Source organism: Ursus arctos, unplaced genomic scaffold (assembly GCF_023065955.2).
Source record: "Ursus arctos isolate Adak ecotype North America unplaced genomic scaffold, UrsArc2.0 scaffold_7, whole genome shotgun sequence".
NCBI lineage: Eukaryota > Metazoa > Chordata > Mammalia > Carnivora > Ursidae > Ursus > Ursus arctos.
Genome location: NW_026623089.1, coordinates 69080958 through 69103838, shown reverse-complemented (window position 1 = coordinate 69103838; position 22881 = coordinate 69080958). Strand labels below are relative to the sequence as shown.

At 47.7% G+C, this 22881-nt stretch overlaps 1 protein-coding gene across 1 annotated transcript in view; it reads right to left on the bottom strand.

Annotated features, from left to right (window-relative positions):
• KCNK1 (potassium two pore domain channel subfamily K member 1) overlaps positions 1–22881 on the bottom strand; it is a 43084-nt gene that overhangs the window by 3729 nt on the left and 16474 nt on the right. Inside the window, exon 2 of the mRNA XM_026504158.4 lies at positions 784–1179. Within this exon, the coding sequence (XP_026359943.1) occupies positions 784–1179 (396 nt within the window). The remainder of the gene's footprint in view (positions 1–783; positions 1180–22881) is intronic.

The following is a 22881-nucleotide window of genomic DNA, read 5'->3' as shown; positions in this document are numbered from 1 at the left end:
GTCCAAATATACATAATTCAATTAAGCATGTTGTCAGGTTAAGACTACAAGACAGGAGCCAGGACACAGCACCTGACTGCCTGAGTATCCACTATGATCTCCTAGGAAACGTGACACGAGCCGATTCTTGAAAAACTCTTGAGACAGCAGAAATGAAAACTGTGTATGTGTTATGATGCAAAAACTAAGAGTTTCTTGAAAAGAGATTTCTAAGTTCTTCATATCCACATCCAATTAAAAAAAACTGTTTAAAAACCATAAACCACTGGCCATCTGATTTTGAATGCCTACTTTCCACGTACAAAATTCCGAAAATTGTTCACATATATTCTAACTTCTTGGAAAAAAGAACCAGATGGACAAATGAGATAAGCAACTCTTTTTTAAGATTTTCCTGGTAAATTAAAGAACATGACTGATAGTAACAGGCTACATCCTAGCCCTAATTTTCTGGAACTTAAAATAGTTAATAAAAACAGCAAAAAAAATTTGAATTAAAAGTTGGTAATCTAGTATATTCTATGTGGTGCATTTTTACACTGTAATTTATAATGCCTATTACGGTTTACTAAGAAATTGGTTACATTATTAGTTGTTAGTGAGAAACTGATCAGCAGTTTCAAGGTACACGGAAAAAATGTCTCGGCAGTAATATTTTTGCATAAAGAGCTTGAAAACTTATCAATGAAAAAGCCATCAGGGCTTTTATGAATGACACTATTCATAGATAGGCAGGGTGGGGCGTGGCCAAAGGGGGTGGGGTCTGGGAGCCCCGATACTCACACGTGATCCCAATCTTATAGAGCTCTCTGAATTTCTGATTGTAGCCTTCTCCAGGAACGTAATCCCCAAGGCCGATGGTGCTCAGGGAAATGAAACAAAAATAGAAGGACTCGAGGAAGTTCCAGTCATCCTCCAGGATGGAGAACACGGCCGCCGGGATGAAGAAGAAGCAGGACACGGTGACAAAGCCGAGGAGCACGGCGTGGACAATGGCCACCACCTGCTTGGAGAAGCCCCAGCGGACGTGGAAGTAGAGGACAGGCCTGCGGGTGACGTGGATGGTGACACGCTGGACCACCGCCGTCAGGAACAGGAGGGTGAACGGAATGCCGATGACTGAGTAGATGATGCAGAAGGCCTTGCCTCCGTCCGACAAGGGCACGGTGTGGCCATAACCTGCACGGAGGAGGACGGAAACCGAGGTGAGCAGGAAGAGGGGGACAGAGTACACATCCGGAAACACGCGGCTGCCTGCTGCCCGCCCCTGTCCCCCCCAAACCGAGGCAAAGAGTCAGACCTCGGGTCTGATACTTCAAAGGCTCGATCAGAATATTTCCTGCAACAAAATCCCACAGAGGATGTCACTGCCCTTGATGAAATCTGACCAGCTCTTTCCCACACACCCGAGCTGGTTTTGAATTCACTGTCAGGCTCGAACAGAAGCTCTTGTGCGAAGGGGCAGGTGCAGCTCGCTGTCCGCGACCGGCCAGGCAAACACCTCGGAGGACGCCTACTTCCCCAGGCTGATGTACCCTCGCCCTCACTCCCCCCAGGGATCCTCGTTAGCACCAAACACCAGTCTACACTTGTGTCCAACACAAACCGCTCATGGAATGTTCTAACAGGGGTGGCCGAACTGTGGGCTTGCGAAGGAGCCTCCAGGAAGATACAGACATCGCAAAAGGAGAAAAATGAAGATTAAGGCACACCAAGCCACAGAATTGAGCATTTCTTTTAAAAATATTTTGCTCAGCTATTTGGCTAAATGGCATGTTCAGAAACTGCAACTTCCCCCCTTTGTCATTTCCAAAGGCTCCAAGATGCCTAAGTTCCCCCAAATGAACATTATAAAAACACACTAGGCCCTAATGGTCCGAACACAGGTCTGTCTGACTTTCCACTAGGTTTGAGCCGTTCCCAAATTAACCACAGACTCTTCATCCAACAAACGCCAGCAAGAGGGAAGCCAGGGGCTGAGGCTCTGCGCACCGGTTTTAAAATCTCACGAGTACTTGAAGTACTCGGATGATCCCGAAAGGCCTAACATGCCTGAACAAGTCAGTTCAGGAAAAAGCCAAGAAAATGCTTTTTTTTGAAACTGGATCCTGAAGAAGCCTCACATATGCGATTATGATTGAAACGTGATTTCAAAACCTGATTTCTACAACACAGCCTCCTTAAAAATAGACAACTCTGAAAACCCTTCTGCGTCAGATCCCCAGATTCCTGGCTTTATGGCAGTTCCTGGGGTAGGGCCCAGGGATGGGTGGTCAGTGAAAGCTTCCCCGGGGGTTCCCATGCACACTGTCCGCACAACAGTCAGGGGGTTATCTGCCTGCCCAGGAGGCACACGGGTGATGAGTGAGCTCCAGGGAGTCCCAGAAATCTGCCGAAATGGTTGGCACCACGTACATCCCCACGTGCCTTTTCTGGGACGAGATTCTGGAATCTTAGATTCTCAAATGGTTAAGAACGGTCGTTCTGAGCAGCAGTGCTCCTGGCATGCCGTGCCGGGTTCTGGGCACGGCTGCGAGGCAAGTGGGCAGGTCGGAGCATCCGGAGAACAGGAAGGATGGGATGGCATGGCCAGTGATGTTCCCGCCACAGAAGGAAGCAGGAGAAATTCGGCTCTTGACCACGAGGCCCTGGTAAAGTAGCCACGTCGCAGGAGACCGGCGCCGATCAGAGCCAGGGGAGAGCTGAGGCATCAGGAGGGATGTTCTCGTGGTCAGAGATCTCTGGAAAGGACATTTCACTTGACCATGAAAAAGCCACTGGAAAGTGATCACGAATTTGGTGTCAAGGTCCTAAGAGACCACAGGGCTCAAGCAGGGACGCCAGGGAGGCCTTCTGTCGGGGCGGGAATTCTGGAGAGGAGTTGAACCAGCTGGACTCGGCAAAAGCCTGTAAGTCCATGACTTTATTATGCTTTTGGGTAGTATTTTTATAAATTATCTTTTCTAAAAGTAGAACACACCGATTTCCTGCGGCCCACCTCTTCTGTGCCATCTGTTCCAATAAATTACATGACTTCAGTTCTAGTAGGAAAAAGAAGTAAACAAATGTCTAGTTTTAAAACATTTCAGCCTGTAATTTCTACTGTCCAACAACAACAGCTCTTTCCATTGGAATGGTAACTGACTCTCCACTGACTAAATGTTATCTCGGAGCAACGGAGATAATCATGACAAGCCTCTAAGCCCCGCCCCCCAGCAGTAATGCATTCTTATGCCAGTAATATGTTCCCAGTAAGAGACTGAAAATCACCAGTGTGTCGATTACTCACCGAAAGCCTGTTTCTTCTCCTGAGGTTACAGAAATAATTTTGGTTAATGGAAAGTAAAGTGTTAGATCGACATTCCCCTGGTATTGTGCACACTTTCGGTGCGGGCCGGACGGGGAAAACTACACTCCACGCAGAGTGCACAGCAATTCTTGCAGCAGAGGCCCTTGCTGCTTCAGATGGAGACCTTCAGCGCTACTGAATTTTAATGAAGTGGTGAATAATTTACTCAAGTTCGGTCGATTGAGTCCCCAGATGAATCCCAAAGCAGAGCTCGCATTTTAAAATCTATTAAAATCCATTACAAACCATGAAGAATGGAGCAAAGTATGAATAAACCTTACCTATTTGGTGTTCCTTCCATTTTTCTAAGGCCATTCATATAATCCGGGGACATTGTAGGCGTACGTGCATCATGGGGGTGGGGGTCGTACTAAGGATAGTGTCCTAGGAACTGTGGCTTCCCGGTTGGCTTTCTAACTACAACAGCCCCGACGCGCGATGCTAGCTAACCTCCAGTCTGGGGCTCTGCCATGCTGGAGCCGGGCCTTCTGGTTTTTCTGGTATTTAAGTCCTCCTGGACGAAGTCCAAGACAGGGAACCTTTGTGGGCTCCTATTCGGGTCACTGGAGCAAGTCACCGACAGGCCACTTCTTCCCACGTGTCACATGTTTTTGAGCGAGTGCAGTTTATTGGTACCCCTCTCGCTGTGATCCTGCGCATATAATACGTATTGTCACTTATTTACATTATTTAGTATGATACAGTACAACACAGACACTTCCTACTAAGTGAGCTTGACCCCTGCTTACGAACCGTCTACATACGAATCCCAACCTCGGATGTCAACGCCAGTAGAGGTACTGAAGTAAATTACCATGTTTCCTCTCCTGTAAAACAGATTTGAATTTGCAGTCCTGCCCTTTCGCTTGTTATTTTTTTCTCCATCAGCTGTGAGCCCCTGACCGGGAGGAAATCACGTCCTCCTCTACTATGAAGCTCTCCAGGCTTGCCACTCCCGGTGCCATCCAATCCACAGAGAGCAAGAACGCTGGGGCTGGGACTTCAAGTCTGGGGGGCCACAAATTCACTGTCCGGCAACGAAGAGCCTTCTGGTCGCGCTGACTTTGCTACTTTCATCGCACCTTTTGCTTGAAATACATTTTTGTCCCACAGTTTCGGTACGTGGTTAGCTTCTAGACACCCCGCACACAACAGGTCTCCACAGGTCCTAGTTTTACAGCAACACTTTTCAAAGACCCGCATGTTCGTAAACTCGGTTCATCCCTTCCATCCGGGTCATCTCCAGGACAGGGAACGTCCAGCTTCTCTCACTTTGCTTATAACGGAAGTTGTTTCCAAGGGAGAGAAGACTCAAGGACAGTCTAAAGAGAATGAATAAGAATATTGGCAAAAACAGAAGGTGGCTTCCATTCCGTGTGTGTGAGGAAGGAGGCACGGATGGCGAGAGGTGACGGAAGGAAGAAGTCACCGGAGGTGCCTACGTTGTCCTTGGCATCACTGTTTTCTGTCCCATTCATTTAGGACTTTTCAAATACTTCTTGTTGCTTCTGTTCCATCACGGATGGTTTCTTAACATCCAGAAAGAGAGAGGGGCAGTGGCCTTCCTAGTTAGGACATTGCTAGGATTCTTTACCTCAGAGTGGCCATTCTGAGCGACGGACCCCATTAAGTAACTGCATTTAGAAACCAGAGGATCCTAGCAAATGGCCTGAATGTCATAGACAGGAGCACCTTGCCCAATGGCAGTACTGAACCAGAAAGTGTGACTTGGGCAAGGGGCACCTGCCGCGCATCCGTCAGCCTGAGGAGGCTGAGAGGTTCTGGAAAGGATGTAGGTGAGCTCAGAATACCCAATAAAAGCAGCCACTGCTTGCCGCTTGCTGGGTGCGTGCTTGGGTATACGCAGAACTGCACATTTCATGACGAGATTCAAACCCAGGAGTTACTATTTCTACTTTATGAAGGAGAACATTGAGCTTCTGAGAGTTTAGATAATTTGTTCAGCCAGAAAGATAATGAGAGCCCAGAATCTTTCCACTGTGCCACCTAGATCGGTTATGCGGTGACAATGCCTCTAAAGTCAACTCAAGTCCAAACCTTACTTCTCAGGAGCTCATGGTGACCAAGTGGCAGTGTGGGCCATCGCTGTAGGAATGGCACCGTGTCCTGCCGGGGGCTCCACGGAGCTGCCTAGGAGATGAGACTCAGGAGAGGACAAGAGCAGGGGGACCAGAGATCAGGGTGGACAAAGGACGGCGCAGCTCTCACACAGAGATGGCAGGTGAACGCAGAGCCTGGGTAATGCTGCAGGTATTGGGGGCCGGTCAGCACAAAACCAACAAGGGCCAGAGAATGTGAGCACAAGCCAGGTGAGCCCCATGTCCTGGCATTCCGCTTTAGAAATGACCTGGAGGAACCACCATGGTGAATGGCAGGGTCATCAAGGGAGAATAAGAGAGAAGGGTGCCCTTTAATTATGAGAGGAAAACCATGATCATAACAACTTGGAAAGTAGAGTCTCCGCAGCATAACTAAGACCAAGGCGCTTGGTGTGTGAGGCCCCAGGCCGTGGGCAGGGTACCTCTAAGCACCATCTCCTTTCACAGCCCTTTGAGATAAGCACCCAAGTCCCTCTTTTACAGAAAAGGAGACTGTGTAATTAGTTTAGCAAAGTTCTAACAGCGAGCATGTGAGGGAGGCAGATCTGAACCCTGTGGTTACCAATCTTTTCAATCAGGGCCTAGGGGAGGAGGAACAAGGGGAAATAGGGGGTGGAGGCCGATTACCCAAGTACGTGGGAAATAAAAGCTGGAGAAATCCCTGGATATTTCTAAGGAAAGGAATCCTCTGAGATAGATCAGACCTAGGACCTAGGACCGTTTAGGGCTTGGCTACCCCATGCCAGAGCTTCCAGAAACTCCCCAGCCCTGGTGACCCAGTAGCCCTAGGCCAGGGCCAGGCTACAGAGGCCGAGCACTGACTCATCCGGATCCCCAGTCGGACTTGAGACTCCTGTTTTCTGATTCACTGTTGCTTTTGTCTTGTGGTTACTCCCAAGATTTCTTTCCACCTTGGCTCTCACCTAAGTGAAATCATTTCTGATCTACCTGGTCCCAGTTCCACGAGGACAGGAGTAAGGGGGCTCATCCATCCCCGTGGTGACTGCCATCCACATCCTCTCTCGCAGACACGAGCACCTGTTACAGAGGAGGCCTTGCTGTGGGCGGGCCCTGGCGTTCCCATGCCAGCTGCTGCTGGGCACGCATGCCCTTGACAGCACTCCCTCCCCACCCCCTGGAGAGGGGTCACACACCTGCTCGTGTGCATGCTCCCACTGCCTGTGGGTCACACACGGACCCATCCTTCCACCGCTGGGACACCTGCAGAAAGGGCTAAAACGGACTCAAAGTCTGATCGTTGTGGAAAATGGCACAGCTGAAGCCACACACATTAGATTCTTGTCTGTGTTTTTCATTATTTATTTTTATTTCCCCTCTCCCTCACTCCTGACCATTTCTTAGGAATTTTGGCAGCAGGACCACAAAGTGCAGCTGAAGAAAGCAACAGAACAATGGGTCTAGTTTTTCCTAGAGCCCCAATATTTTAGACGAGGTTTCCTGATCTGTTGACTAAAGCGGTACTTCCTCCACCTGCCACTTCGCTCAGGTCTGCCTCAGGTTCGACAGAATCACCCCGCAGCTGTGACTACCGCGGGGCTTAAAAGTGATTCTATTGGAAAGGCTTCCCAGTGATGCACTTTGAGAACAGGCTTTTAAAATTCATGCTGTCGGCACTTCTCCCCGGGCACGGACGCTGGGCAGACAACTCAGGATCTCAGTTTCTTTCCCCCTGGGAGCAGCTGGGCACCTTGCCCTGCGGCAGACAGGCTCCAAAGTAATAGAAAAAATGCTGGATGACAAGGAGTACTTGACGCTGAATTTCCACTTCCCACCCCTGCGCATCGTCAATATAGATCTTGCCTGGCCCAAAGCTTAACTCCAGACTAGATAAAGCCAAAGTGGTCCTCAACTCTCACATGGTAGAAAGGGTTGGAGGAGACCTAGACATTTGCTGAATCAAACCACATTTCCTCATGCCTTTATAGGGATTCAAAACAGTGATGTCCCAAGGGTTCCAGGGACTCTGGGAGGAAAACACAGGTGTCCACCTGGCTTGATGGGAAAATCTCCACACCTTTTAGAAGGAGAGGTTCCTGAAATAAAGTAAACATTTTTTTTTCCCTTTTCCATCAGACTGTAAAGACTTTAAGGCTCTTGAACTCTGAGAACAGAGGAAAGAAGGTGCAAACAAAAACAGGCCATTGCAATACCACGCTTGTAAACTAAGTGGGGAACGGGCTGGGGAATCGGATTTCCTAAATTGAATCCTGGCTCTGCTTCTTACTTGCTGTGAGGTCCTGGAAACTTTATGCCTTAATTTCCTCATCTGTCAAATATGAGTACTACTTCCTACCCTCACGGAGGGGTTATGAGGATTACAAAACATAAAATAATCCACATAAAGCCATCAGCACAGATGCTGGAACCTACGAAGTCCAGTGATGGAAAAATCCTCTTTTGATGCTGAAAGAAATAGCTAATGGAATCATCTTGACAACATGTATGCTCTTTTGGGTAGGTCACACCCTTTCTAGGCACCCTACTTAGAAGTTGTCTGTACTCTCACCTCTGTTCTCTGCATACATTTTAAATTCTCCTCACATCCTTCAAGACCTCTTCTTCCACATTGATGGCTGAAGCAGTCCCTGCTAATGATTGAAGACCTAACAACAGCACTTCTCGGATATAGGAACTTTGTGGCCGCTCTGTAATTTGGGGGGCTACTAATGACCGCCCAAGAGAACGAACCAGACTCCCTTTCAGGTTCTCATTCCCTCCCTTGTAAGCTGATTCAATATGGTGGCCATTCACCACAGTCCCATTTTCATGGGGAGGTACCAGTAGATTCCAACGACCAAAGGTAGGGAAAACTTCAGGTCCCCTCCCACAAAATTCCTCTACCAGGTGTGGCACATTATCCAAAAAGAGGCATGAAATAGTTACACAACATGCTGTAAACTCAGGGAAATTCAAACTGTCTCTCCTCTAGGTCCTTGAACAAATCGTTAGTTGAAAGGTTTGCTGGAGTCAGAGGCAGCACTCTTCTTGAAGCCGGATTCAACTACCTTCTGCTCAAATCAGGTGACAAAATCCTCAGGTCCTTTCTTAAGTGGCAGAGCACAGAACAGGACCGAGTCCTAGGCCTTAAGTACCATTGTGAGGGGTACCCATTTGCTGGACGCACAAAGATCTTATACCCGCTCCATGTAAGAGCAGACGAACGACATCTCGACATCTCTAGTTAGTCTACATAACCTGACCACCCCCATTCTTACCCACGCAAAACACCCCCAGGACTCCTTGCACTAATTAACGGACTCTCTGGTGTAGCTGTTTAGGTGCCTGCTGAGGCAGACTTAGGAAAGTAGATTCCTAGTTAGTCTTTCAACTGATGACTACCTTTCCCTCCACTATTCCTGATTAGAAACTTCACCTGCCGACCTCCCTGCTCCTAGAGTGCAGATTCATTGAGAAGAGCACTAATCACATTCTCTACGTGTTAAAACACAACAATCCTCCTAAGTGTCTGACAACTTACAGACCTTTCCTTCTAGGGAATCTTGTTGCTCTGGGTTCTGGGTTACGGCCCAATCAGGGCAGGCTCGCCTTCCGAAACAACCATGAGTGGGGTCTTTGTGCTGGGAGGCTGGTAGCTGGTGTGTTTGATTACAAATATACAGACTATGATTTGCGGACTGAGGGGGCACAAGCCACCCACTCGGGGCTGGCAGGGAGCCCCCTCAGCATCCGAGCTCTCCTTGGGGAAGTGAAAACCACGGGGTCATTTTGATGGAAGGCGCAGTTTCAATACACTCACACAAAAGGGAGTCAAAAGATTTACTGCCTACAGATTCCGGAAACGGGGACTAAGCCAGGGGAAGGGTAGTCCTTCATCCCAGGACTTGAGAGAGCGAGGGATAGAAAGCAGAGGTCCCTAACTTTTCATTTTCTTCACGGGCTCCACTCTAAGTGGTTTCTTTCTCTTCTCTTCTCTTTCCTCTTTTCTCTTTTCTTTCCTTCCCTCCTTCCTTCCTTCCTTGAGGGGGAGAGAGAGAGAGAGAGCACAAGTCGGGGGGAGGGGCAGTGGGAGAGGGAGAGAGAGAATCTCAAGCAGACTCCGTGCCCAGCGTGGAGCCTGAAGCAGGATCTGAGCTGAAATCAAAAGTCGGATGCTTAACTGTCTGAGCCACTCAGGCGCACCCTAAGTGGTTACTTTAAAACGTGCTCCAGAAAAAGCAAAGTGGGACATGGGGCAGGAATCCTAAGCTCAGGTTCTTACTTCAGTGTCCACGTTCTGGGTATGAGCAGGGTCGTCATACTGTCAAATGGCCGGGCAGTGACTCAAAATAGCCATTTTTTCTTCAAAATAGCCGTTTTCTCTGCACAGACTCGCACAAGAAGAGTCTCACCTTTCTGCCTTGGCCGCAGAGTAAAGAAGGTGGGGAGCAGGGCTATTTGCACCCACCAAGGCCATGGGCCTTTGTTACTGTAAGCCACCAAGACCTGGGGGCCACGTCACCACAGCACCGCTTTGCAAAAATGGACTAATATGCCAGGAAAAAATAAAAAGAAGGTGGGGGAGGCATGTGGGACGGATGAAACAGGATGGCAGAACTGCGTGTGGACAGCTGGCCTGTGGGTAGAGGGAGTACTCATTATACAATTCTCTAATTTTGTATAGATTTCAAAATAACCTGTAATAAAAAGTAAAAAAGTTGAGGCTTTGAAATGTGGACATAAGAATAGCTTTTCATCTAGAAAACCTCTGAGGAAGTTCTAGGCTTTCTTTACTCCTTAAAATCCTGCTTTTTACAGCCAGTACCAGAAGTATAACAAGGGCGCCTGGGTGGCTCAGTCAGTTAAGCGTCTGCCTTCGACTCAGGTCATGACCCCAGAGTCCTGGGACCGAGCCCCATGTCGGGCTCCTTGCTCAGCGGGAAGCCTGCTTCTCCCTCTGTCTTTGCCTCTCCCCAAGCTCATGCTCTCTCTCTTGCTTACTCTCTCTCTCAAATAAATAAAATCTTTAAAAAGCAACCCCATAATCTCCTCAGCTAGAGGAGTTAAATCGCAGATTGTTCTCTGAGCGCACACACTCCTGGGCCATGGGCAACCTATAAGTACAGGGGCTGACCGGATAGAGTCGGGGGTTTCCTCACAGCGTTTCCAGGGGTTGAAAGCAAGTGGCTGTCAGCTCCCGTATGTGGGACAGAATTCTTGAAGAAGCCTAGGTCCACCTGCAGGGCTGGAGGGGCACAGCCCAGGGACCACCTCCTGGTCTTACTACCTAATTTGTCACTGATGTGCCATGTTCCAGAAAATGCTATTTCCGGATACTGCAGGAACAGCAGTCAGCTACAACACAGCTCCCCACACACGTGCTGAGCCGGACTTCCATCATCCTACGAGACTACCACGGCGCACAGGGATTCCTTGAGAACGCTGGTGTGTATCAGCCCTGAACGGGGTCACAGAGGGGAAGCAGGGTAAGGAGGGCGGGGGGTGCTGAGCAGGGCAGAAACTCTCCCATCCACCAGGGCACAGACACCCTCCTCCGAAGGGACCTCACCATGCTTATCTGGCTCTCCACCGGGCAGCTGTGTCTGCCGTGCAGTCATTTTAGCCCTAAATTTCAACGAATGTTGGCTGAGCCCCGACTGCGCCCAGGCAAGGGCTTTGACAAGACCCTTGACATTCGCCCATGAAGCAGCCGTTGAGTCCTCACGCTAGCACAGCCTCGCTCAAGGGGAAGGACAGGCCAGACCTCAACAATCCCACGCACCCAGGCAAACACCAAGGGGATGTCATCTGGAGCAAAGTCCTATTAAAAGGAGAAAGATCTAAAGGAAAGGAACAGAGGCGCTGATGACATACTGTTTATGAAACAGACACGTTAATAAGGGGATTTGGGTACCACATTGCAAAAGATTAAATATTTAGTGCAACAGGGTCATTTTGAACACAAGTCTCAAACCCACAGACATGCTGGGTTTGAGGTGGGGAAGGCAGAAAGAGCAAGCCTACAAGAGGCCTCACGGGGGCTTCACGTCTGGTGGGAAGACTGGCAGGTCGGAACGCCTCCCTTCCACCAGCTCCATGCGAGCTTTTATCCAAACCAGTCTGCTGAGTCACGTCTGCCTGCTCAAGGGCACCGGTGGTTTGCAAAATCCTAAAATGAACGCTATCCTCCCGGTTCGTCACTTCTAAGCACCATTTGACCAACTGTGTCCTCCTCCACCTTGAACCACTTTCTCCCTTGGCTTGAGACACAGCGACTCTCCCTGGCTGTCCCCCGAGCATAGACCCTTCTCAGTCTCCTCCCCTGGTCTCTCCTCCTCAGTGGGCCCACCACGTTTGAGCCCTCATAATCCACTCCACCGACACGCACCCCCTTTCCTGACTCTTCTGCCTCGTGGCCCACAAGAAGAGAAACACGGTGCCAACCCCAAAACTATGGCCACCCCGAGAGCTGAGTGGGATTAGAGGCTAGCCTACCTGTGATCTCTCTAGGCGGTTCTGCCCTGGGCAATACCATTCGGACCTGTGGCTTTCAACAGCCGATCATTAACCTCACCTGGGGATGTCTTAAATACCTTAGAGATTTTCTTAACAGCTCTGGGATGAACTGTGGATACTGATTTTTTTTTTTTTTTAAGTTTCCCAAGAGTCACCAGTTAGGGCTGGGAATTACTGATGACTCCCAAATATACTTGCCTTCGCCTTTTTCTGAGCCCTGCTTGTGCTCTCTCTCTTTGACAAATAAATAAATAAAAATCTTAAAAAAAAAAAAAGATTCTTAATTATATCTGCAAGGACCCTTTTCCAAATAAGGTCAGAGTTCAGGGGTTAGGTCAGGACCACAAATTTGGGGGGCCACCATTAACCCACTACAACACTGTATATTTTAATAGTGAAAATTATACCACATCACTCATTAAATCAAAATGCTCCAATGACTTCTCTTTGCAAGTACTAGAAAGAGAATACTATCTTAAATTCCTTGCTATGTTTTATAAGACTCTGCAGGATTTGGCTTCTGACTAATTCTGTGACCAAATTTTCCCACTACTATCTCCCTCACGTACCACCCTGTGGATACACCAGCCTTGTGTCTACTCTTCAGAAAGTCCAAGCTCTGACCCCAGAGCCTTTGCACGTGCTGTTCCCCTGGTCTTCCAGGACTGGTACCTCCTCCTCCTCCTTCTGGTCTCAGACTCAGTATCACTACCTCAAGAGAAGCTTCCAGATCACCCTCTCTAAAGTAGCTCCATGCCCTCCCAGTCACTGAAGCCCATTATCCTGTTGCAGTTTCCAAACATCATCTTACTTAGTTATGTGCTGACTGCCTCCCCAACCAAAACCGAGACAGCGGCCTTGTTCATCTTGTTTCCTGTTGTAAGCCTAAGCGCCCGGAAGAGCTCCCTCATAAGTAGGGTGCACTTACTACATATTTGTTGACTGTGTGAGTCCGGAGGCTATCTGTCTGAGGCGCATCATAAAACCCCGAGATGGGTGAGGGTTCTGCTGCAAAGCAATGTGATATGCAATAGCTCTTTGGGACTGTGGCACCATGGGTGACTTTGACTTATACTTTCCCTCCACATTCTAAATATTCTACACTGAGCATGACTTGGGGGGGAAGGGTGGAGAGGGGTCTTGGGTGACCTTAAACAATGCCCTGTCTGGAGATGATGCTAGAAGCAGTGCCCACATCTGGACTCAGCCACATCACACCCATGCAATGGGGGCGCAGGGGTGGGGCAATTTTAGCTACTCCTGACCACCTGATCTAAGACCCAACAGGCAGCCCACACCCATTTAAGAAATCCAGGTCTCCATTCACCCCTCAACTGGTATCACTGTCTGAGGGTAAGATCAGGAGAGCGAAGTCCAGCAAGGGAGGAAGTACAGCCTTTAAAGGGAACTCACTCTGGGAAAAGGGCTAAAAATAGGAGCTCATCAGACAAAATGGTGCACAATGGAGGGAAGAGTAAAACTGAATTCATAGAGACATGATTTCCAGTTAGCGTGCAGTGAGTGGGCCATTCTCTCGCCCCTGAACTCCCATCCAGCCATTTAATTTCAAGTAATACTTACAGGAACCCCCTGCCCCCCACCCAAAGTCCCTGATCCATATATACTCTAAGCCCCCACCTATCCCATCAAACCCAGGGCTCTATTCCCACCCCCTAGCCACGGACCACAGCTACCTCTAACCCAGCATCCAGACGGACTGGCCAGCGCCTGCCCCTGCATTCTCTAGGTTAGAGAGCAGTTCCGCTGTCCACCCACGAGCTGCCTTACAGTCATCCCCAACTCTTTCAGCCTTCCCCCTAATATTCGAGTGGACACCAAGAGCCACTGACTTTGGAAGAATTTCCCCAATTTATTCCTTTTTCTCTATCACCCCTGTGATGTCTTAGATGAGGCCTTTATCATCCATCCCCAGTACAAAGAGCCCCTGTTCGCTTTTCTCCTACTCTGCCCATCCCCCACACTACCATCTCTCACCGAAAAAGTATAAATTGAGATCACTCAGGTGAACCCTTGGTGCCCACGTGTCCAGTCTCTCTGCTTGCTCAGGGCTGGCTCAAAGAGAACCTGGAGATGTTCTCAGGACACACTCTGCCCCTCACACTTCCACGGTTTTGCACACGCTGCTCCCTTACCTCTCTCTGACCTGTCCCCAAGCCCCTCACGTGTCGGTCCCTGCATGGTTCCACAGCAAATGACGCCCGGGACCCAGAGGCTAGCAGAGCTGCACACTTCCTTCCCTTGCCCCTCCCCCGAAGCCAGGAGCTGAGCGCTTGACATAACTCCGGCTAAGGAGATAGGAGTGGGAATCCACTGGAGGGAACCTGGTTCGGCGAGAGCTTTGTTTCTTCCTGCCTTTACTACAGACAGCTAAGCTCCAGGGGCTGGCATGAGGGTGAAAGGCCCCTGGGATGAAGGGACCAGCCAGGCTAAGCAGCTGGACCAATGCCAGCAACTGCTCATAGCCAGACCTTACCGCCAGAGAAAAACTGTACCCCCCATCAGTGTAAGCCACCACAAACTGGAACTTTGGCAGACCACAGCTGAAAGCAATCCTAACTGGTACAGTGACTTGTATTATAATGATCAGTTTACATGTTTCTTTAAGATATGCTTGATCCCTGGGGCTCTTAGCTTATTTCTCTAATTCTAGAACTCAGCACAGAGCCTTGCAGGTGGCGAGCTCACACAGCTACGAAAGGCTAGCAGCATCGTTCAGGAGGAGAGCAGTGCTAAAAGGCTGTTACCAGCAGACAGGAGACAGACCTGACCTGTACTCTCAACATTTTCCCAGAAAACTACCTCCTTTGGAACAATTTACAGGGGTACCTCCCTAAGATTAAAAATACGTATGTAAAATGTAACCAAATTTCCATCATGGGGAAATTAGTTCACATGAACAGAAAGTAACTTGCAAGGTCAATTCATTTTACCATTAACATCGAACTATAGTTAATGGCTTCCATGTCTGTTTTATCTTTCAACAGAGATGAAATTATCAATATAATGAGTCTGCTGAATTCAAGCTAATCGCTAGGTCAAAAGCAAGGCTGGACTTCCCAAAAGTCCCTAAGAGGGTTCAGCAACAAGAATGCCAGTTACAGCTTTATTCCTTACCTGGTCAGCTTGCAATAAGCCGGTCTGAGTTAAACCCACACTGACACCGATGATACTGTACAATTGCTATTTCCTATAAGTGTTTCCACGCCTTTTCAAATCTGACCGTGGTGAAAAAAAAAAAGTTATATTTTATCAAAGGACTAGTTTCCAATTTATTTAAATGTTACCAAAAATGTTTAACGCCTCAAACAAGTATCATATGTCTTTCTCTCACTGTTGCTTCCCACACATTTGGGGGATTACAGTCTTTTTGTTTGGAGAAGAGAATTCTGAACTCAGATCTCTCTTTGGATACATTTGCAAAGTCCCCTTTGCAGATCCTCATTGGAAAAACGAACATACTGAAGTAATAGCAGTGCCTCCCAACAAATGCTTAATTTGTAATCTCTCTTTTCCATTCATCCCCAAAGCCCCAGGTCAGCCACGGCATAAGGGCAAGAATGAGGCAGGAAGAGCTCCGCTGAGGATCTCGATCAGGTGGGTTCCAACCTGGCCCATGTGTAAGAAGGTATCAGCATTTGGTACTGCTTTGCAGAAAGTTTTCAGGATAAAACCCAGGAGTACAAAATGAAAACCCAAACCGAAACCAAGCAAACGTGCAAGCAAACCACAATGCGAAATTCATGGGGTGACTGACAGCCTGTTGTTTTGTAAAAACTGGACAGCTTAAAGAGGACTGACACCCCTCCCCAGATTCCCTTGGGACGAAGATCAAGTATTCAACCCAAACACACTGAGAATGTTCACTGCTTTGTCAGACAAGAGATTCTTCTAACTTTAAAGATTCTTGGCAGATAAGTGAGCAGGAAGTTTGGTGGTAAAAAGGAGGGTGTCCCTGGTGGGAGAGGTTCCACTAGGCAACATGAAGTTGGAAGGTCAATCCCTCCCGTATCTACAACCCAAAAAGCAGGAATACAGTTTGACTGTGTTGGTCGTGATGTTCAGGTGTCTAGGACGCTCCCACGATACGCCAAAGGCTTTAAGAAAACGCTGCACGTTCTTCAAAGAAGCAGGACCAGAGCCGCACTCCTCTTGTCTTATGGAAAAGGAAAAAAGGGGCAACACAAAGAGAGCATCTTAAAAACTGCAAAACAGTGTATTATTAGGGGTCAACTGAGTGGTGAAAAACACTCTACATAGAAAGAAAGAGAGAGAGAGAGAGAGAGAGAGAGAGAAAGAAAGAAAGAAAGAAAGAAAAGGAAGAAAGAAAGAAAGAGAAAGAAGGAAAGGAAAGGAAAGGAAAGGAAAGGAAAGAAAAGAAAAGAAAAGAAAAGAAAAGAAAAGAAAAGAAAAGAAGAGAGGCGGGTTGGCCCATTCAGGGTCCCATGAATGAAAACCTCAAATCCTGTATATTCAACTCAAATCCTGCATATTCGCCTCTTCTCTTGGTGCGTCAGGACCTGAGCCCAGTCGTGGAGCCAAGAGTCAGGCGTAGATACACACGTGGGTGCAAAACTCTGGGGAGAAGGCTTCTGAAGACTCTTGGTCAGAGGCAATTAATTATCATCGGGCTTACGGTCACCTTCCCAACCAGTGCACAGTATCATTTGCTTTGCGGGCCGTTACCCTGGGGTAGCAGGAAAAACCTATCTGCCACTTCTCACTTCTATGGACACACACACTCCCCCTTCGAGCCAAACGTAGGCAGCACAAGCTGCTTGGAGGAATCATGTGAATTCCTCCCTTTCTAAAAATATTACTTTCTGGCAAACAACGCTACCGAGCAGGGCTCAGCTTAGTCATCGAGCCCGTGGCTGCCGGGCTGGTACATGCATCCTGTCCTGCGTGGCACCAGCTGGGTCCCCCCAGCCTCACACCTGTGCCATAGGGCAGCCCGGCCGGAAGGGACCATCAGGAGACCCTTCTCAGAGGAGGCCCAGAGGCTGGCAGCCTCCGGAATCTTCACAAAACTGGTGCACAACAGCATTTACGTTGCAGTGCTTTGGTCCCATCTAAGGAAAGGGAAACGTTCTTGCATGTGCTAAACTATCATTTCCAGAGCTGGGCACTTCTTCTGTTTTGTTTTTTGAAATTGATCATCAAACACACACACACACACACATACACACACACAGACACACACATACACACACACACACACAGACACACACACACACAGACACACACACACATACACACATACCGCAGAGAGAAGAGAGTCACTTTTTCTTCTTTTGCTAACCCACCCACAGCTTTGTGTGACATCAGGAAACAGCTGTCATGAGCTCCCCTGTTTAGGGGGCAGGCACGCTGCAGAGTCAGGGGACGTGGAGGCACATGGGGCGGTCTCCCCACTTTAAAGCATCTCAATCAGACACTCCATGGCTTTGTTTTACTACTTAAGACATGTAAGCTAACAGCGGTGGGTATCCAAACCACTACTATACTAACTTTTAAAATCAATGCTCCCCTTGGATAAATAACCCAAGGACAAGGTAAACCCATCATTCCAGAGAGTCTGACTCCTCTGGTTAGGGGAGGGCAGATAACCCTCTATGAGTTTTGTTTTTCCACAGCCCCGAACATTCCATCAAGCATTAATTTCTATAATTTGCATGATAAATATAAAATATCATACTTAGTACTCATACTACATATCTCTCTCCTCCCCCACAGCTGCTGAGAATCTCTGCTTTTAGGGACCTTAAATGTTAAGTCCAATCAGCCCAATAAATAGAACCATTTAAAATGTAAAATAAGTTTCTTGTGCGTCAAATGACTGAATTGAATTTATTTTTAATCCAGAGGCTCCCAAAAGGACATGACATTCTAAAAAAGCAGAATTCCTGTGGTATAGGTTTCATACAGATGAGAATCTCATCACTGGCCAGGCCCTGGGAAACACGCCGCAGCCAGGAAGATCCCACTGGAAAGTGTGATAATTCTGTGTTTAAGAAAAGATGAACACCCGCCACCAAGCGGAAATTTTGATTTGGAAGAGCTCAGAGGTTAGCTTGGAAGAAATGATGGTGAAAACTGAGAGATGTGCAGAAAATTGGTGAAGATCGGTGAATTTGTCCAAGTCCTTTTGTCTCTACTTCTCCTTAACATTGTCCTCTCACTGAGAAAACAGAAACCCACAAAAAAAAAGCTCTCACAAGAATGCACTGGCCCATCTCCCCACTTGTGCCAGTGACCCCCAGCCCTTCTCTTGCGTTTCTGAGGCCAGCTCTCCCCAGGAGAGGGGGTCTGGGGACCCACTCACCCAGCCCAGGACACAAGCCAGCAAGTCTGCCTGCTTTCCATAAACACTGTTAACTGTCATGTCTTATATAAACACACTGACCCTTCTCCCAACCGCCACTTCCCTCCCAGATACCACCCATTTTTCTGTTCCTTGGAAACCAGTATCGACCTCCTGCCTTCAGTTTATCACCTCTCTCTCTCTCTCTCTCTCTCTCTCTCTTTTTCTTTTTTAAATAGACTTTACTTTTTAGAGCAGTTTTAGTTTCACAGTAAAATTGAGCAGAAGGTACAGAGAGTTCCCATATACTTCCTGCCCACACATGCACAGCCTCCCCCGTTAGGAGCGCTCCCCGCCCGGGGAGGACATTTGTGACAGTGGATGAACTCACACCGACACATTATCATCTCCCAGAGTGTCCGTAGTTTACACTGGGGTTCACTCTTGGTGCTGTACGGTCTATGGGTTTAGACAAATGTATGCACCATTGGAATGTCATGAAGACCAGTTTCACTGCCCTAAAACTCCTCTGTGCTCTGCTCATTCACACACACACCCCACCCAACCCCTGGTAACTGCTGTTTTTACTGTCCCCATAAGTTTTGCTTTTTCCAGAATGTTATAGTTGGAATCATAGAGTACGCAGCCTTTTTAGTTTGCCTTCTTTCACTTAGCGATATGCATCGAAGGTTCCTCCAAGTCTTTCCATGGCCTTTCTAGTGATGAGTAAATCCATCCATTCTGTATGGACCACAGCTTATTTACTCACACACCGACCTAAGGACACTCTCATTTTCTTTTGAATTGAACTCAGATTGGGCTTTTACCCCCACCAACCCAGGACCTTGTCATTGCTAAATCTTCATGGCAGTCTCAGCCTTCACCCACTGACCCACCAGCGGCATCTGACACCACTCACACACACCTCCTCGCAATGTCTCCATTATTTTCTTTTAAAGATTTTATTTATTTGTTAGAGAGAGAGAGCACGCGCACAAGCAGGGGGGAGGGGCAGAGGGAGAAGCAGGCTCCCTGCTGAGCAGGCAGCCAGATGCGGAACTCGATCCCAGGACCCTGGGATCATGAGCCGAGCCAAAGGCAGATGCTTAACCAACTGAGCCAGACATCCAAACATCTCCATTACTGATTGCTTGTCCTCCGGGCCATGGCAGTCATCTGGCTTTCCCACGACATCACCAATAGCCTGTCTGGCGTCTCAATCAATCCCTCCTCTTCCTGACCTGTGACACTGCATTGCCCAGACTCACACAACCAACCATCGCTTCAGTGTCTCCATTTGGCTGCCCCGCCCAAGGCACCTAACTACCGCATGGCCAGGAGAGCTCCTGGGGCTCCTTCACCACCTCCTAACCTGCTTCTCTGGGTCTGTCCCCTCTCAGCCTGTGGCACCTCCATCTCGCTGTGGCTCATGCCAAAAGCCCTACGGTTATGCTCTCTCTTCTGATTTCCTTGCTTTCACCTTTGTCTAATCCATCAGCAAATCCTGTTGGCTCTACCATTGAAGGATGTCTGGAATCTGACCGATTCTCACCATCCCCCACTCTACTCTTGTGGTCTAAGCCATGGAAATCTCTCTGAAGACCACACTGATGGTCTACCAACAGGTCTTCCTGGTCTGTCTTGCCTACTATACTCTGTTCCCCAAAGAGCAGCACAGCGACCTTAGGATACAAGTCAGACTGTATTCCTCTTCTGCCTCAAATCCTCCAGCGATGTTCAGTCTCTCACTCACAATGAGACCCAAAGTCCTCATTACGGCCCCTACGGTCCTACACGATATGACCCCACATCACATCTCTCAAACTTCATCAGCTAGTGTATCATGCTGTTCACCCAGCTCCAGTCACACTGGCCTCCTAGCTCCATGACAGGCACACTCCTGACTCAGGGCCTTTGCACACGCTGTCCTTGCTGCCTGGAATGGTCTTTCCTCAACTATCCATTTGGCTGGGCTTACTCACTGACTTCAGGTCTTTATGAAAAACTTCCTTAACTCAGAGAAGCCTACACAAGCTACCTTCTATAAAATACCGATGATCCCCTCAATTCAAACCCTACGTCACCTTTCCCTGCTTTATTTTTTTCCCTTAGCATGTATTTTATTTACTTATATTGATAATACTGTCATTCTTCCCTTCTAGGATGTACATTCCGTGGTGGGAATCGTGATCTACATTGTTCCCCGATGCTCCTTGGCACCTAAAAATGTGCCTGCCACCAAACAGGTGCCTGAAAGGCTTTTTTATGGAAGTATTAAAGAGCGCGTGAGTGAATGAGAGAGGAAATGAATTGCACTTGGCAGAATCAAATCCATAGCTTAATCTTTAACAAAAACCCAAGTTCCTGGGTTTGGTGCCTCACTGACATATTATTAACCAGATCACATGGGAAGAAGTATCAAAAGTTCAAATAAAATACACACAGCTGTGATATTCTACTGGGTTAAACTTCCTGTTTTATTCAACCACTTAAAAGTACGAAAAGCAACAAAAATGTGACCGTCTTGGAGCCAGGTTCCCCTTGGGCAAGGCGTATATTTGCTCTGTTTATTCCCATGTTTCCAGCCTAGCAGAGGCCGGCTCACAGTGGGAACACAAAAGATATTTGTGGCTTGAATGAACACTAAATGTGGCTTTTGTTTTGGTGAGATGTCAGTAGTTATTGAGTATGCTAGGCTGAACACACCCTCAGGGGTACGCTGGGCTACTCCCACCTATGCCGATATTCATGTCAAACATTTCCATGGAAAAGATATATTTTTTTCCCATTCAAAGGCTGAGAAGTGCTATTAACCATATTAAAATGGTTCCTGAAATAGAAAAAAAAAAATGGGTATTTACCTGTCAGCTGTCATGAGAATTACAGTTTTGAAAAAAACTGTAAAAATAAAAAATTTTTATTTTTTTAGAGCAGTTTTAGATTCACAGCAAAATTGAGCAGAAGGTACAGAGAGTTCCCATACACCTGCCCCCACTCATCCCCAGCCTCCCCCATTATCAACACCCCCTCCACTGGGGTGCATCTATTATCATCGATGGACTGCCACTGACACCCCATCATCACACAGAGCCCATAGTTTCTATTGGGGCTCACTCTTGGTGCTGTACGATCTGTGGGTGTGGAGAGACGTGTAATCACAGGCATCCATCACTGCAGTATCATATGGAGTAAATTCACTGTCCTAAAAGTCCGCTGTGCCCTGCCTACTGTTCCCTCCCCCCAAGATAATTCCATCTTAAAGCACTGGCCTATACAAGGGGCAGGTTTGACCAGAGAATTACGACATCTACACCTTCTTCTTTTGGAGTTGGGCCCAGGCTGCTCATTACTTGAGTAGCAATGAGGGTGATAATATGTCACTTTCACTTTGAAAGGGAAGAATCCTTTCTTCCTATTTAAAGGGTTCCATCTGGATGAAATGACCACTTCTTATTCAGATGCCTGAACCGGGCACACTGGCAAAATGAAAAACTAATCAGGCATCTGTCTGCTCCCAGGAGACGATGATCTTGATTTTCCTTCAGCTTTTCATTAATTGATTTGAAGGAAGCGTAAGCGCAGGATCATCAGCCCCAGTACAGGTTTCTGGTGATCCTTTTACCAGAGAGGAACCCGAGGCACTTCACAGAGTGAAGGACACATATGCTGGGCAGCCGTGGCTGTAACAATCCCGTGGGCCCTGCTTCTACGGAATACCCCACCACCAAACCTCCTCGACTCTCTCAAAACCCGTCCAACTCTCTCAAAGTCCTCCCAGGACCATCAGAGCATTTGGACTTGGGTCCCCATTCTGCCACTTTCTAGCTGCTTCCGGTTAAACAAGGCACTTACATTCCCCGGTCAATTTCACATCTATGAAACCCAGTTGATGAAGGTCTGCTCTGCTATCCACACGCGAATGTTTTAACAATCAAAGAAAGTAGTGCTAGTGAGAGCAGCTTGAAAAATTTCACAGCGGTATCGAAATGTAAATATCCTTATAGAGTGTATATTTCTTACTGTCCCCTCCTTATATTATTCATTGCCATTGCCAAACATATGCTGCCACAATTTCTCGCACCCAGAAGAGACTCCGTAAGTGAATAAATGAGACTATGGATTTGCTGTGGACAGATGAGTATTCTAACACCCCACCCCAGCAGCCCCTCCTAAAAGCCACGATGGTTTTCCCTTGGCGCCTACCATTAACGATTCAGTCCTGTGCCTCTGTACTCCTCCTTTCTAATCTCCCCAAACCTCAAAAACTAACCAAAAATACCCCCAAAAAGCAAAATATGGAATTTCAGACGCTGGAAACTATCAAAACTCGTCTCCCTTTCAGACTGTCTCTAAACACTAAGTAAATTTACCATTTTACAGCGTATTATTCAAGATTTTGGTCAAATTAGCACCACAGTTTATTCTTCTACAGAAGAAGATCAAATAGGACTCCACGTTCTCTCTTACAAAACTGGCAGATTTCAGGAACGTAATAAAGTCCAATATTCTTAGATTCATTAGATTTATTTCTTAAATTCCACAGAAAAACAAACATGAGGTTTAAATGGGCTAGCAACATTTCCCAAGTATAATTACGTTAATCTGGCTTTTTATGT